Source organism: Lupinus angustifolius, chromosome LG13, assembly GCF_001865875.1.
Source record: "Lupinus angustifolius cultivar Tanjil chromosome LG13, LupAngTanjil_v1.0, whole genome shotgun sequence".
In the NCBI taxonomy this organism is placed as follows: domain Eukaryota; kingdom Viridiplantae; phylum Streptophyta; class Magnoliopsida; order Fabales; family Fabaceae; genus Lupinus; species Lupinus angustifolius.
The window spans coordinates 15,007,750-15,025,061 of NC_032021.1; the positions used below are offsets into that span (position 1 = coordinate 15,007,750).

At 32.7% G+C, this 17,312-nt stretch overlaps 2 protein-coding genes across 3 annotated transcripts; both read right to left on the minus strand.

The window, feature by feature from the left end:
* Nucleotides 2,499-4,420, minus strand: LOC109363380 (cyclin-U4-1-like). The gene is made up of 2 exons (XM_019609626.1): nucleotides 4,016-4,420; nucleotides 2,499-2,968 (listed from the first exon to the last, which is right to left on the minus strand). Exons 1-2 carry the CDS (start codon nucleotides 4,351-4,353, stop codon nucleotides 2,689-2,691), a joined length of 618 nt encoding a protein of 205 aa, XP_019465171.1. The 5' UTR covers nucleotides 4,354-4,420; the 3' UTR covers nucleotides 2,499-2,688.
* On the minus strand, nucleotides 6,563-12,815 carry LOC109363184. 2 transcript variants are annotated; one of them, XM_019609351.1, is made up of 5 exons: nucleotides 12,313-12,815; nucleotides 10,952-11,050; nucleotides 9,642-9,686; nucleotides 8,353-8,412; nucleotides 6,563-7,292 (listed from the first exon to the last, which is right to left on the minus strand). In XM_019609351.1, exons 1-5 carry the CDS (start codon nucleotides 12,712-12,714, stop codon nucleotides 6,960-6,962), a joined length of 939 nt encoding a protein of 312 aa, XP_019464896.1. In that variant the 5' UTR covers nucleotides 12,715-12,815; the 3' UTR covers nucleotides 6,563-6,959. The 2 variants fall into 2 exon arrangements, with proteins under 2 accessions (XP_019464896.1, XP_019464895.1); XM_019609350.1 differs by having other exon boundaries at nucleotides 8,353-8,490; nucleotides 12,313-12,811.

Here is a 17,312-nt window from a genome sequence, read left to right on the forward strand (position 1 = left end):
CAACATCAGAACCTGGTAAATTCAAGTAAAATAGTCCAACCATTGATTGTATTGTTTAAAGTTATTGAACTATTTTTTCTTGGTTCTCTGTTGGGTTCAAATTAACCAAAATCCAATAAGTTCGAAGATAATATTATTAATTTCAATCCTATCAAGTTCGGGTTTGGGATTGGGTAAACATAAACCCAACCTCAATCTGCTCTATTGTCATTCCTACTTTTGGGACATTTGAGCATATTTATGATGAATTTGTGAAAATGTTAGAGTACTACACCCAGCCTTATAAACCAAAATGTACATTTACTAAAAAATATTTTTTACTTAACCCATGACCCAAATGATTGCCTCAATTGTGGTGAAATAATTTGGTGACTATACAAAATAAAAACTCGACTTCACTAAATTTTAGTTGTTGGATAAAGATGTAACAACCTAAATTTTAGATTATTTTAATACAATTAAAAGTCCCCCAATATTTAAATAGATCAATATTTTGTCCATTACACCAATCAATTTCAATTAGATAAGTTTGTGAAAAACAAAATTAAAAAGGGAATACATCCACGAGGAAGTGGAAAAAACTTATTCCACATCTTAGTCATTAATTGTAAGAAAACTTAATTTTTGAATTAGTGAGTAATTCTAACCATTAGATTTTCCTAAAATGAATATTAAGATGTGAAGTAGGCTTTTTCGCTTACTCTTGTAGTAAATGTATCCCTTCCCAATTAAAAAGAAAGACAAATCTCTATTCAATCACATAAAGTTTCACTCTAAACATGTGAAGGTTAAGCAAGGAATTTCCCAAATATTCGTTTTCCACTTAAACAAATAGACCTTAAATTAATTCTCATGCTTCTATCATTTGCTATAAACAATTGCAAGATTCTCTAATGACCCTCATGGCCACATTAATTTAAGTTAAGCCAACCTCGTTGTAATTGTATCAACTTATTTAATTGACACATTTCATAGATACAAAATCTATAGTTATGAAGAAAAAATATTTCACCCCATACATTATTAGTTCATTATACTTTTCCCCTCTATTTTGATAACCTCAATGTATTATTTAATGTAGCTTGCAAATCCAGCAAAAGACCCAATTTCTCCAAATTCAACTTCACTTCACTTATATTATATAGAGTTTTGAATATTTCTAGTAGCAGCACCTTGTTTTTCTTCATGACCATGGCATGAAATCTTGGCCATGTCATAATAATTGGAAAATCATCATATATGATTATATGTATATATATATAATTTTCTTCACATTTTAAAATAAGTAAATACTCAAAAAAAATTGATTTTGGTATTAACCACCACATTCACTCTCCTTATAAAGAAATAATTTCTTTAGAATGAGTGATTACGCTTCAAGCAAGTGTTATTCCAACATTAAAATCATCATAATCAAAATTAAGATTTTGAATTTAAATATTTTTGTCTTCTATTTAATGTAATTGTAAACCATCCAAATTATATGTGGTTAATATTTACCACCAAATTGTACCCAAAAAAAATATTTACCACCAAATTTCAAGAGAATAAGATGTCATGAGTGTACTAGAGTTTGTAATCTTTATTCTCTAATAATATTTTAGTAGTCGTTTAGCACTCCTAGAAAGATATGCTTAATTGGTTGAAACTCGTTAACAAATTCTCTTATTTTCTCCTCTTCTATTTATTTATGCAATTTATTTGATTGCTTATAATCAATGTTGTACCATGATCACTTCCACTATACTAACATTATTTTTCATTAAATAACATTTTGTTAATGTTCTATCTCAAATCTAATCAATAACATAAGCAAAGTAGTTTAACAAGTATTTAAGTAATTCTCACCATATATATAATATGACTTTACATGCCAATTCATTTTAATTTAATATAATAGACACAATAATAAATTGTCAACTTTTGAAGATTAAGCACAACTATCAAGTAGCACAAGCTCAACAACAAATAGTAACTTACCTCTATTGTACTTTGTACATCATTCCTTTGTCTCCTTATGGCCAAACTAGCTCTATCCTCACCCTTACAATTATTGTTCATCCCTACAATTATTGTCCTAAGTTAAGCACGTTACAATTTTCTATTTATCTAAGTAACAATACAAATTGCAAATCGTCTAGAGAATCCAAAGTGGGGTATAAGAACTAGTCTCAATCATAGTTAAATGGTTCACATACTAGTTTTATTTCGTAATATCGGGTTCTACGCAATTTGTTACTTCTTATATTAGTATTACATTACTTCTTTTATAAGCAACCGGATATATAGTCTAAACCATATAAGTATGGTATTATCCTTATAAAGTGAAAAAGTTATTATATCCAAAGAACTAAAAGACCATACATACTTTTCTAGCCAATACCAAACAATTAAAGCATAGTTCACAAATCCAAAACAATGAAGTACACAATTGGGCAAAATTATATATATATATATATAGGAGTGACTCAAGTGAGTTCTCATATAAAAACTACGAGACCAATAAATTTGGTCCATATTATCTGATCTCATTTTTCATAATAGCTCAATTTCTTACGTGAGTCAGAACAATAAATTTGGGTCTTAAAACCAATCATAGATAGATTACATGCATTAAGAAATTGCCGGTCTGTAACATGTTTCACCACATCTACAACTAGACTACATGCATTGAGAAAATGCAAGAAATCAAAGAGCTATTTGTTGTTGATTTTGATGGGTAGAAGATTCATCCTCATTGAAGCATAAATGGGCCTTAAGTGATTTTTCTAAACTTAAAGTTGAATCAACAAAATTAAGAGGTTGCATAAGCAACATTTCTCTTTGGAGATGAGCATAATAGGCTTGGAAGGTGCTAGGGGTTACATTTAAATGGAAACCCAAACCAAATAGGAAATCCACTTCAAGAAAGTTCATCTCTATTGTGGTGATTCCTCCAACTTTTGCATAGTAAGCATTGTTGTAGTATCTGAGGATAACAAAAAGATAGATGAGTGAATAAGTGTTAAGTAGCATATGAAATTTTAAGTAAAAATTAAACTCAATTATCAATAGAATTTGACATTTTGCTATGTCTCAAGGCTAATTAAGTTATATAATGTACTCTATTGTTTTAACAATAGATTCACATATGAAAGTCTTAAACTATGTTCTAAAATGGTAATTGCAATTACTACATTAGTTTAATTATCTTCCCATAATGGACCATGGACATAACACAATATTGCTAATGATTTAAATTACGGACCACATTACAATTAATCACAAAATCATGCAAAAATAATTTTTTAATAACAAAATAATTTACACTACAACAACTACAATTCGTATCGCAATGACTACAATTACAATAATCACAATCGTAACTACAATCACTATTACAATGGCAATTTGAAACAACAACGGTGACTATAACCACAATAAAAATCCATGATGGTATATCTAGACATGTTGTCCCAACCAGTGATATAAAGACATTTTCCTTATACATCAAAGTTAAGTGCTGTATTAATCCTATAAACTGGTGGGACCAGTTAGTATAATTCACAAGCAAGATTACAATCTTTTTAAAGAAGTAGGTCATTGTCAGTTATCAAGTTTATGTCAGATTTTATGGTAGAAAATAAAATTATAAAATGGCAACAAATTTGATAAGGACATTGCAAATTCTGGGTTTCCTAGATTTTTTTTCTTCATATTAGTGAAATGCCTCAAAACCAAAAAATGGGTATACAAGGATCTCCAAACAGGGTAATAGCAGAACATGATTCAAGAAATTCAAGAAACTTCTAAATTCAAGAAACACAATAATTGTTATATCTATATATTGTCGGTTTAATTTATACACAGGCAATGCATCATTCATAATTCAGTTGTAATACTTTTATTTAAGAGTCAATGATGATTAAATATAAATGACAGACGATACTTACATTGTCGGTGCAGACATTTTTTTTCCTGTAACTATATTGTTCCAAGTAATCTAACAACATTAAAGAAATAAAGATATACTTACATATCATCCATGAATTTAGCAGCTACCATAACACTAGTGATCAATAACCGATGAACATTGAAGGAGTTAATAGGCAATGAAGGTTGCATTTGAGTGAAGCGATCCAAATAAACATATGCAACAATTAAGCATGATGGACTACAATTTGCATACTTGAAAATTCTCTCAAGGTAGCTCTGAATTGGTATGGTGGGTGGAGTTAATCCATGGAACACAGAGATTTTCTGATGTATCATGAGTTGTTTGTTAAGATCATTTGATTCAGCTACCCTATTGAGAAGAGAGGATAGAAAAGAAATAATCTTTGGCATCACACTTGGAATCTCTAGTTCTGTCATGGAGAAGAGAATAAGAGACTTTAGGTACAAGAGTTCTTGGAATTTTGATATCTTATAGTGAGGTAGGGTATGTATAAATATCACATATCATGTCTCACACACAGTGTGTCAGTCTATGTACTACTCGTTTGTGATTAGTTGAAAGATATATTTAAGTTCAAAATTTAATAATTGAATATTTTTCTGATTAATTATAAACAATGACATATGAAGTAGAACATTCATTTGGGATAGAAGACGAAGTCGGTTAAATTTTTATGCAAGTAAAACTAGTGAAAGAGTTTGTTAAGGGTATTAGGTACTTTCATTGGCCAAAATACCCTTAAAGTAACTTAAATTATGACATGCAAGTTGGCATTAGTGGTAGCTTGTGTGTTGTGTGTTCTGTGTTGTGTCCTTTTCAGCTTGAAAAGTTTTGGGTTTTGGAAGTGGGTAATGATTTTCTCTTTCCTTTCTTTTTTTAATTTCAAAACTGGCTTGCAAAAGAGGGAAGGACAACCTTTGCATGTAAGGGTCCCACTTTTTAGGAGGAACCTTTGCATGTGTTTTGATTCTATACTAGTGAGTGACATAACATGTATTTTGCTATGTTGGTCCAAAGTATTAGTATATGCTGCCTTTGTTCCTATTTCTTTACATCACATCAGTTTAGTACTATTATTGTAAAGATTTATATATAGTTTATACATTATCTACCATTAATTTGTATTATTTTTAAAAAAATTGACTATAATTAAATATGAATGATACATGATAAAATGACAGTGTATAAAACTTATACATTTTCAATACATATATATTTTTTCTTCTTGAAAACAAATACATAGAAAGGTGGTGCTTTGGGTTCAAGATCGGTTCATGTGACCATAAAATCAATTTCTAGTCTCAATAATAGAATAGAGTCTAGTCAATCTATTAAGGTTCTTGAAGGGATCCAACTTTGATTAGATTCAGAAACTTGGCATCTAACATTTAAATCATTAAATAGTCCACTAATTTGTCTATAAGATATGTGAAATTTTAGAGGTACTTGTTAAGTACATGGTCATAATTAGCAAGATAGATCTTGGTATTTAGAGTTGGCATTATAGGCTGTCATTGTAATCCTTCATATATGCAGTGGCACTTTGTGTGTATATCTGAATAAATTTAAAAAACTTATTAACTTATTATCTTAAAGTTTTGTATTAAGATATGGTACTAAATATACTTATATTTTGGTTAATTCATAATGGATATAGGTGTTCAAAATGACTGATGAAAATGATATAAAAAATTAAGTAATGGAAAACGAGTATTAAAGTATTAAGTGATTGTTGCATTGTGAAATAACTAATAAAAAAAAAACTCAATACTTATATCATGATCTTCATTCTTCCATATGTAGCTTCCCATGCAAGACACTCCATACATATAGGACTAAAAGAGAAAATAAACTTTTCCATGTGTTTGGTTTATATGTATAATTAGAAAATTATATATACAGTGACAGTGTAGAAGTTTTTTACCTTATTACTGTATCATTTACTATTCATTTTCAATTATATTAATTTTTCAAAAAAAGTAATTCAAATGAATGGTGAATGATGTACTGATTGTAAATAATTTCTTATACTATCAGTACATCAATATTACACTCTAGAAATAAACTGTAGTGTTGAATTTTTCACGTTTGCCTCTTTTCCTTTGTTTAGGGGACAAGTAATTGGGCTCACCACATAGGTAGGGGTTGATGCCTACATTAGTAGGGAGGGTGTGGTTTCATGATCCCCCTTCCTTTATTTGTGATGTTACTAGAGGAAGGGATAAAGTTCCTCCAAGAATAATAACTTTGAAAAGTTTATCATTCATTTAATTATAATCTAAAAGTTGATAATTTTTTCTTTAAAAGTTACATGAAACATTTTAAACTCGCACCTAATGTTTAAAGTAACATGTATTAGTCTTCTTTATGGATTATATAAACTTCTTTTATCATCTATAAACTAGTTACTCAAATAAGCTTTTATTAAAATAAGCTTTAATTCTATGAGCGACATTTATTGGGAAAAGTAATCATTACTCTGAATGTAACTATTCTTTTACTCATAAGGTGATGAAATACATTTAATAATACCCAAAAAAAAAATGAGAAGCCCAAATATTAACCCAGAACAGATATATAGACTAGTTAAGGTTAAAAAGTCCACACCATTGAACTTCTAAGTAGTAAGCATACAAGTCAATTTTATTCCATATCTCAAGCTTATCTAAATGTTAACAAGTGAATCAAGAAATACCCACAAAGTCACGTACCTACCAAACTAGTTGAAGTACACTCAACTCTATTGATTTGATATGAGCTATAAGTTTGGTGCATGAATATATACACTACTTAAATCACTCTATGTAGACTATAGAACTATAATTGCCTTCATAAATTGAAACCATTACACTTAGGATTTTGGAGGGGAAGGAAGAGAAATAAAAAACTTCAGAGTCATGAAATACACTTGCGAGATGATTCTGAAACCTTCATTCTCTCTTCCTTCTCCTCCAAAACTCAACTCGTAAATAAACCCTCAGTAAACAAAACAAAAAAAAGTGTGTCACATAGATTCAAGTGTTTAAGACTTTGTGCTCATTCTCCTAAATCTTAACAAAATTGGGTTCTCCAAGACAGAAACATGAATGTTATTCCAAACTTCAGATTTAGTTGGAAGCTGAGAAATTTTCTCTAAAATTTCCATATCTTCAGATATAACATAACCAAACACAGTGTAAGCTTCTCTCCATTCCTTATGATTAGCCAAGCTGATGAAGAATTCTGGACCAGAACCAACCCATGCAACAGATCCTCTTCTTATGTTAGGACAGTGTTCTTTTGGAATATCCTTGAATATAGACCCATGAGAAGCCAATGTTCCTTGAATTAGTGCAAATGGAGGACCAAATGGAGCCTACATCAACATTCATATTAAAAAACACACACTTTTGGTGGTAAGTTATACAAAAATTATATTTAAGAACAAGGATGATACCACAGGATATTTAGGGATGGTAATGAAAATCGAACAAGTGGGTTCCCATCCAAACCTAACTGAAATTTAACAAGGAAAATCTGTTGTGATTGAGTTCAGGTTTTACATTTTATAACTATAGCGGTTCCACTTTTTGAAAGAAGTTAGTTTACCAACTAAAGGAGATGGAAGGTGATTTCACAAAGAACGTTCCTGAATAATATAGGTTTCGAGTTCCTGTTGGGTTCGGGTTACCCGAAATCTCATGGGGTCGAGGATGGTAGTATTGTTTTTAACTCCGCTGAACTTGGGTTCGGGGTTGGATAAGACTAACCCAACTCCGATCCACACTGTTGTCATTCCTACTGGATATGTTCCCATCCGACTTTTCATTTTATTCTCTAATCGCCAGGAGGAAGGGAGGAAGAAATGTCACAAAATGTTGGCAGCAAAAACCATGTAAAAGGATTAATAAAGAGCCATAGTGTAACCAACTCATATATTGATATAGAGAAGCAGAAAAATAAGAATTTGAGTTGTTTATCCACTCGCCGCCAATGCGGAAGGATGCCGCCGAAAAGAAGGGAACGCTGCTTCGCTCTGCTGGATGCGTCGGATCCCGTATAACAAGCGAGCTTTTTAGCAAAAAATTCAAACATGTGGTCGCAACATGCTATCCAGCTCTCTTGTTGCGTAGCAATAGAAGCCTGCTCATGCTGCTTTGCTTTTTCGCCTTCTCTTCGCTCTGGACAGGAGCGCTAGTGGCTTTTAGATTGGGTTGCTGGATACGGGATCCTCGTATTGAAAATAGGATAGCATGAATTTAGCGTCGGGAGCGTAAATTTGAAGCCATTGATTCAAAGAAACTCACTCTAATCTCCTAAGCAAGCTCAGTCACACTCAAAAGCCAGGATGATTTATTCACAGAATGCGATTACAGAAAATTAAAAGTAGCATCACATGCTCAAATTTGTAAAACTATTCACATGATGAACCTTACCTTTTTTATGTGGTTTCCTTCCGAATTCCAAAAGCTTCCTCGGCTTTCAGCACGATGAATCTGGCAACCAATACAATGAGGCAATGCCAGCAGCTCAAGAATGTAGGCAACAGATTGTGGAGCACAGTCTGGCAAAAGCTATAGAATGAAAATTCATCAAAGGGTTTGTAAATAATATTCATGTTTGACTCAAGCAAAACTAGATGAAAACCTTGATAAAGGTTAGACTATCCGAAATCATATACTAGGATGCATTCAAGTCGTAGTTATATCCAGATATTATAACTCGCAACTTGTGACCACTAATAACATTACATTGCAAGTCACATTATAGGTATGATTGACACTTAGAAAAGACATTGTAGGGGGAAACTAGAAACAAAGTTCAGATCGAAGAAACCCCTCCCACACAACCACACTCTACAGAAGGAAGTATAAGAACAAGATGATGATACTTGCAATATCTCTAAGCTATAATAATGACTCGGTAAAGTTTATACGAATATAGCCCTCAATCATTTTTGTCTATAAACTTGCATTTCTAACATTGAGTTTGTCCCAAATTATGGTAGACAAGTTGCAATTTGTATCAACCCTAGTAAGAAATGACTTTCCATGTGACTTAATCTGCATTCCAAGCTTATATGCATGCAATATAACAACTACCCTTACAGACCCTTTTGAATCCATATCCCTCACAAAAGCCGTAGATGTAATATAACTTTCTCAAAATGATATTCTACCGAATAAAATGTCTGCAATCACTGGTATTGAAACCTTCGCCGGATTATATCATCTGCATAGTTTTTACAAATTTACCAGATTACCAGAATAAGAAAGCAGGTGGCAGATGGATGATTCAAGTTGTGTAATAATCATGGAAAAAATTGTAATATGACAGTGCACTAAAACAAAGTTATAAAGAGGTCAATTACAAGAAATTCTACACTAACATAATAATCTTCTTTCTCTTTTTCTCCATGCACATATGCTAGTGTATCAATAAGTTCATTCTACGGATTGTACATCAAAAACCTACGGCCCATACTCATACATCGAGAACACAAAGCTTGTCAACCGTACATAAGTATTCATCAAAATGCAGCAAAGTCCCTCATTATAAAGGTATGTTGGTATTTGTTCCTCTCCTTTACAAACATATGTGTACAAATATATAGAGAAGCGAGTAAACAATCAACTAACAGTTGTACTGCTTTAAACAAGTTTTTCAAACACTTTGGATTTGCCTCATCCAAATGTAAAAAGTAGATGTGTTGAGAAATACTTACTTTTATACGAAGAATTCCGTAGTCCGTTTCGAGACCAACAATTCCCTAAAATTAGAAAATATATGAATACTTAGTTGAAAGAAATAAAGCAACAAATAAATTAGAATACATATACAACAATCACATCGCTTAAGCTGAGCGAAAAAAAAGGAAACTAATAGTATATTTTGAACACTATCATGAACACAAAGCATGTCTTACACTAAGTACATTTCTGGACAGAAAGATTACATGAATCTTGATAGTAAAAATATTTAAAGATCATGAAAACACAGAAGTCATTGATACATATTCAAATGTTAGTATGAATCGGGTCTAGCATAATTGCATAAAGCTAGATTCTCAAAATACACGCGAACAACTAATGTGGTATGGCATCACAAAATCCTCAAAAATAATATAGAATCTGATGATGATATGTAAATGTTTAAACTTTAACAGATTAACTAGTCGGGATGCAGAACTTGGGCATTCCACTTTGTACAGAAAACGTTTCTGCCTTTTCACACAAGCCAAAGGGAGAGTTCACTAGTTCTTCACAGTGTTTTAAATTGCAGTGGCAATCGCGATTGCGGTAACAGTTGGGTTATTGCAATTACATCATTGGGGTTGTTGCGATGTAGATTGGGGTCGTTGTGATAGAAAAAATATTTTGATTTCGATGTGACCTGATGCAGTCCAAATGCGGTCCAATGCGGTTGTGTTGCAGCCCGATATGGCCACACCATTGTGATGTCACACCGCAATTGTGACAAGTTACTGCAACCTCAATATTGTGGCCGCATCGCGTGATATAAGTTCAAACTAAGATAAACTTTTTTCTTCTAGATTACATGCATAAGTTCAAACTAAAACTGGCTTGTACTAGTAATTAGCAGATTAATGAATATGAAGAGTGCTAACACAGCATAAACAAATGTCGTACCCTCGGTCAAGCTCATCAGTCATGCAAAAATGTAAAATCAATTTGGCTCTTCAGCAAAAGTTAGTTAGTGAAACAAAAATATAAACCAAAACAAAACACAGAACATACCTTAATCTGCTAATTACTGATTCATGCATGATATCATCACTGGTTAATTCTAGTATCCACAAAATATTTAAATCCTAATGCTACTTAGAGACAAATAATAGAATTATTCATCAGTAACCATAATAAGTTTCAACTCAACATAGATACATGTAAATAATTTATTCTTACAATCCACATAAAATATTTTGATATAATTTGATAGAGATACATCTCTCAAATTGGTACCTGCAGTATATGGTCAATGAGTGAAACAATTACATTAATATAATAGTCCTACCTCTCCCTTTTCAAAGACAAATCCAGATGTCCACATAACACGATCTCCCGAGTCTCGACGAACAGGGTTTAAAGCATCCTTCTGTCTTTTTAACCAACACTGAAACAAGAGCAGGTAATAGTATAATATTATGACAAAGTGCATCTAAAGTTGTAGTCTAAAATTCAGGAATATTCCACTTCCATCCTTAGGCAATTGCACATTTGAATTGCAGGACTGCTCATTTTCGGGGAATCGATCTTCTAAATTTCTTTTCCCTGTCAAGTGATCAAATGGAGCTGAGAGAGATCAAAACCCTTTTTTTTGGTTTCCTACAGGTATTATCGCACTGGAGACAATCCTGTCCGAGCCGGGAACATCCACAGGTATGTGGGGCTAACTCTCCCAGCGAGTATTTTTTCCATCCACAAGACTAGAACCCGAGACTTTGCTTAAAGGGAATCAAGCATGTGCCACTTGAATCAACACCCGTTGGTGATCAAAACCCTTTTGTTAGTGAGTTTAGTCAGATTTTATGTCCATCTCTCTCTTCCATTAGATTATTTGACAAGAAAAAGCAATTGAGAGGATTCTCCTTCCCTTAATCTGCGCACCAAACACTACGTAAAAACTGGAATATCCCAGTTCCATCCTTATGCAATTGTATACTTCAAATCTGTTGTGTGCAGACGGTGTGACAGTCCTGTAGCAGAGGTCTGTGGTCCTCTACACTACCAACGAGACCCTGTCTCGTCAGTGTCGTCCTTCACCTGGCTAGGCCAGCTACTCGGGCATGATCAACAGCTGTATAAGCTGGCCCTTCTTTGCCCGGGACCTGCGCAAATGTGGGCGGACATGTGAGTCCTAGAACATAGTCACCTAATACGTGGTTCTCTTTGGCACGGGTAGGGTTTCTATAGCTTTTTGCATAGTCGTTTCTAGTGATGCTTCTTGTAGGTTTTAATTAACTTTTGTTTCACCATAGGAGAAATACCTAATTGTAAAACAAATTCTTGTATGTTATAACTCATTCATGTAAGTGAATATTCATTACCAATTATTCTTATTTTCTTTTACTTAAACTATATGTAAAAATTTGGTTCATTCCTTATAGGGAACCGGTTCGTAAAAGAACCACGAATTGGTACGAGAGAACCAATTCGCGATTCTCTACCAAAACGAGATAATTGTGTTTCAATGTCTTGGAATCCCAAATCCAAGACAGCTCATTTCCCACCCCAATTAAGGATCTCCAAGAAAACAGTTCATTATCATAATTACAAGATTCAAAAAGTAACACAAAACCCAGAATCTCAAATCACATACCAGATAATGATAAAGAACCATAAACAAATGCATAATATGAATGAAAATAACAATACCTCACCAAATCTAGGACCACATGCATCTCTATCTCCACAAAACACCCATGAATTACACAAACAAGGTCCACCATCACCCCTACACATTTTCTTACAAGCCACACAACAATCCTCAGAAGAGTTAACCTTAAACTCAGCACCCCATTTCACAGCATCACCCCAAAGCTCTAAATGTTCAACCCCTCTACAACATTGTGTCCCTTCTTCTTCATCATCATTAACACTTACACCATTTTCATAATCAAACTCTTGCATTGAAGTAGAAAAGGAAACAGGTGAAATGCTAGGCATGAAGATCATAGTGATGAAAAGGTAGATCATGGAACATGAAATTGCACCAATGAAGAAGAGAATGAGAAGAGCGAATCTACCAAAATCTGAGTCATTTTGGCGACGACCCATTAAAGATTATTATGAATAATTGTAAGAACAACAACCTTGGCAGATTTTCATGATGAAGTTGGAACAAACACAAAGGTGGACATAGTTATGCTTTCCTTAACGACAATAACGACACGTTTTTATTCTCTATCCCTCTTTTTTGTTGCTTACTTTACTTTTTATTATTCTATTTGTGTGAGATATTATCAAGTGTAGTGAGTAAATATCTTTTCCTTTTTAAGATACTTGAAGTGGGTATTAAATTAAAGAAAAAATAATACGCCCTCTTTTCTTTTTTACAAGATAAAATGTTGATCTAATATTATAAAACTCTACTAAATTCGTAGTTACCAGGTCAAGTCAAAATTCTCTTGAATATACAAAAGATATATATATAAGATTTTTATATTATTATTAGTCTATGATCAATTATTTATATGTTCTCATTATTATCTCGTAAATAAAAATTATTCTTCACATAATAATAGTTGAGGTATGATAGTACATAAATGTTAAACTTTTAAATGATTTTTTATGTTGGATATGTAAAATATATTGAATCATTCATTTATTATTTAATACAACAACAATCAAACATTTATTCTAATAAGTGAGGTTTACATGTATCGAACTACGTTATAATGTTCTATTATAAATTATGTTTATTAATAAAACATTAAGCTCCATGTCTTCTTTTATCATCTTTCCTATGATTTTTCTTGGTGTTTCTTATCCTAAGAATTGTACTAGCTTCCACTGATCCACTCTTTTTACTAGAACGTTTACTAGTCTTCTCCACATACGACAAAATCATCTAAGATGTGATTTCATCATCTTTTCTATATTATGAGCTACTCCAACTTTCTCTCTGATTCATTATTTCTAATTCTATATTACCTAATATGCTCACTCGTCTAACGCAACATTTTCATCTCTATTAATAGAGTTTATTCTCTTATTGACATTTTATCGTCCAATATTCAGTCTCATATAGCATTGCAGGTCTTATAGTCGTGTGGTAAAGTCTCCTCTTAAACTTGAGTGATACATTTTTATCACAAATGACATCTGACACATTGCGCCATTTCATCCAACCTCCTTGAATCATATGGTTCACATATCCGTCAATTTCCTCATTGTATTGTAGCGATTGACCCAAGATACCTAAATTTAATGACTTGTGGTATGATATTATCCTTAATCTTTACTTCTATATTAGACTTTGTTCGCCTCTTGCTAAACTTACACCTCATATACTTCATCTTACTTCGACTTATATGGAATCCATGTGCTTCTAAAGCTTGTCTCCACAATTCTAACTTCTCATTTAATTTCTCTCTCGAGTCTCCCACTAAGACAATATCATATGCAAAGAGCATGCATTGTGGCACTAGTTCTTGGACATACTCAATAAGCACATCCAAGATGAATGTAAAAAAGTAGGGGCTCAATGTTGACCATTGATGTAGTCCTACGATAATAGAAAAATATTCGGAGACCTCGTTTTGTGTTCTCACGCTAGTCTTGATTCCATCATATATATCCTCAATTGTGTGAATATAGGTAATGCGAACACATTTCTTCTCTAGAGCTTCCATAAAACCTCTTTTTCCGCAATGATAATTACATTTCTGCTCGAATATGGGCAATGTGAACACTTGTCTTTACTTTCATTTTTCTTGTAGTTGGAGATAAGTACATTTCCTTCAGCGTTATTGAACCAACAGTTTCTAGCAAAATAATCACTTATTCTGCAATGATAATACTCGTCATTCTTCTTATGGTATTTATGTTCTTCCAATTCATTTCTGTATCGGAGTTGTCTAGCTCCCCCTCGTTGTGGACCTCCTCTATGTTGGCATCTCCTCTGCCAATCTTGTCCCCTCCTTGAGCATTCTCCTCTGTCACTAAACTTTGTAAGGGCCTTGTTTTCTAAAGAGAGTTTTATCCTCCTCATTGATTAAAATTTTAGTGATCTTTCTTTTTCTCGCCTCTGAAATTGCACCTTCTAGATCTAGTTTTTCAATCTCATTACAAATAGATTTGACTTTGATAAAATACTTACTTACCTCCATGTCTCAGTATCTTATTGCAATGCTTTTCCTAGCGAGCAACGTTTCTAATGTACCCCAAGCTTCCTTTGGTAACTAACAACATGTACATAGCCTTGACAACTTTAACCTTCCATTTCCTATTATCCTCTTCATTTGTTGGTGTGATCGTCTCAATGCCACCAAAAGCGCTCCAAAGATCTTGCCCAAGCAAATAGAATTCAATTTGAAAGCTCCACATATCATAATTATTGGTGTTGAACTTCTCCATCACACTCAAAGAAGATGTGAGATTTTCCATCACAATTAGTTACTGTTCAATACTCAACCAATACAAGATGATCCAAACTAATCTTTTATCACAATCCTGGACTGTGCACTTATAGGATGTCCATGTACCATAGTCTCTAACCGTATACGATCACTCATACATGCAGGCCTTCAATCACATGTTCTGATACCACTTGTAGAAGATAAAACTTTATTAAAGAGAGAAAAACTTGATATAGAGGTGTCTTGCACTAGTATTATTTTACTCAACCTTAATCACACTTAAAGATTTTGCTTTATTTATTTGTGTAATGTCAATATAATATTTTTTACACAATAGTGTATTATTCTTTCACTTGATATAGTTTAATATTTGTGTAATGTCAATATAATATTTTTACACAATAGTGTGTTATTCTATAGAACAAATTCAACAACCTCAAGAAGTAGAAGTGTCATTAAGGAGATCCACTAGAGAGAGAAGAAGTGCAATTCTTGATAATTATATTGTATTTCTTCAAGAACATGAGGATGGCATTGAGTTAATAGAAGGTGATCCATTGAACTTTTGTCAAGCCTTGAAAAGTTCTAACTCTCAAAAGTGGATCGATGCTATGAAAGATGAGATGAAGTCTATGCTTGATAATGACATTTGGGATCTTGTCGAATTACCTAAAGGTGCGAAACCTATTGGTTGAAAATGGATATTTAAAACCAAGAGGGATTCGAAGGGTAATATTGACAGATATAAAACTCGTCTAGTAGCTAAAGGCTTCACTCAGAAAGAAGACATTGATTAGAAAGAAATCTTCTCTCCAATATCTTCGAAGGATTCTTTTAGAATAATATTGGCACTAGTCACTCATTTTGATTTAGAGCTACATTAAATGGATGTTAAGACTGCGTTTCTAAATAGTGACATGAAAGAAACAATCTATATGGTGCAACAAGAAAACTTTGTGTTAATTGACTCAAATCTATCTATGGCCTTAAACAAGCTTCTCGTTAATGGAATCACAAGCTTCATCAAATTATTACCTCGTATGGTTTTGAGGCAAATAAAGTTGACGATTGTGTGTACCACAAGTTAAGTGAGAGTAAAGTTATATTTTGGGTATTATATGTCAATGATATACTGCTTGCGATGAGTGATTTGGGAATATTGCATGAGATCAAGAGATTTCTAACGAATAATTTTGAAATGAAAGATATTGGGGAAACTTCTTTTGTATTAGGTATTTAGATACTAAGAGATTTCTCTCAAGGTATCATAAGGTTGTCACAAGAAAGCTATATAGATAAAGTCCTAATAGATTTAGCATGAAAGATAGTAAACCAGAGGATACCCCTATAGCTAAAAGATTTCTTATACATATGTAGTAGGAAGTCTAATATATGCTCAAGTTTGTACACGTCCCGACATAATATTTGTCGTGGGAGTTTTGAAAAGATATTTGAGCAATCCTGTAATGCATCACTGAAAGGCATTCAAACTAGTTATGCGTTACCTAAAGAGAACAAAGGAGTATATGATCAGTTATCGGATGTTTGAGAATTTAGAGATCACTTGATACTTTGACTCTGATTTTTTGGGTATCAAGACAACAGACACTACACCTCTAGATATATGTTTTTTCTTGGCTGAAGCTGCTATCTCTTGGAAGTCTGCTAAATAGACATTCATAGCTCATTCAACCATGGTAGTAGAGTTTATGGTTTGTTTTGAAACATCAGACCATGGCATATGGTTGCGAATTTTTTGTCATTGGCTTACGTGTGGTTGATGGTACTAGAAGACCACCAAGAATTTATTGTGATAGTAAGTTTATGGTTTTTTACTCCAACAATAATAGGAGTTCTACAAAGTCAAATTTTATTGACATCAAGTTTCTTCTTGTTAAATAAAATGTTCAAAATAGACAGTTCCGTAGAACATATAGGGACAAACTACTAACTAAGGGTTTGGTACCTAAAGTCTTTCATGAACATATTGCTCATATGAGCATTGCTCATTAGGATACCTTAGTTCAGTGGGAGTCTATTGTTTTATGATTTACTTTATACGTCATATCTAGTTTTATGCATAATAAAGTTGATGGTTTATTGTTCCATTTTGAAATTGTGCATTGTAACAATTGTGTTGCAATTAAAGACATTGAATTAATCCCACTAAAGAATAAAGAAGGACCAGTTGGAAATAGACATTATTAAGATCACATTGCATGAAATTTCCATGTTACTCATCCATATTTGATCTATGTTATTAGTATATTTGTATGGTGATCATCGTGGTCGAGT

Coding starts and splice junctions, on each gene's coding strand:
- LOC109363380 (XM_019609626.1), bottom strand. CDS start 4,353: ATGACAGAACTAGAGATTCCAAGTGTGATGCCAAAGATTATTTCTTTT. Junction 2,969..4,015: donor GCTAAATTCATGGATGATAT/GTAAGTATATCT, acceptor TGTTATCCTCAG/ATACTACAACAATGCTTACT.
- LOC109363184 (XM_019609350.1), bottom strand. CDS start 12,714: ATGGGTCGTCGCCAAAATGACTCAGATTTTGGTAGATTCGCTCTTCTC. Junction 8,491..9,641: donor ACGGAATTCTTCGTATAAAA/GTAAGTATTTCT, acceptor TTCATTCTATAG/CTTTTGCCAGACTGTGCTCC. Junction 7,293..8,352: donor AAGGAAACCACATAAAAAAG/GTAAGGTTCATC, acceptor ATGTTGATGTAG/GCTCCATTTGGTCCTCCATT.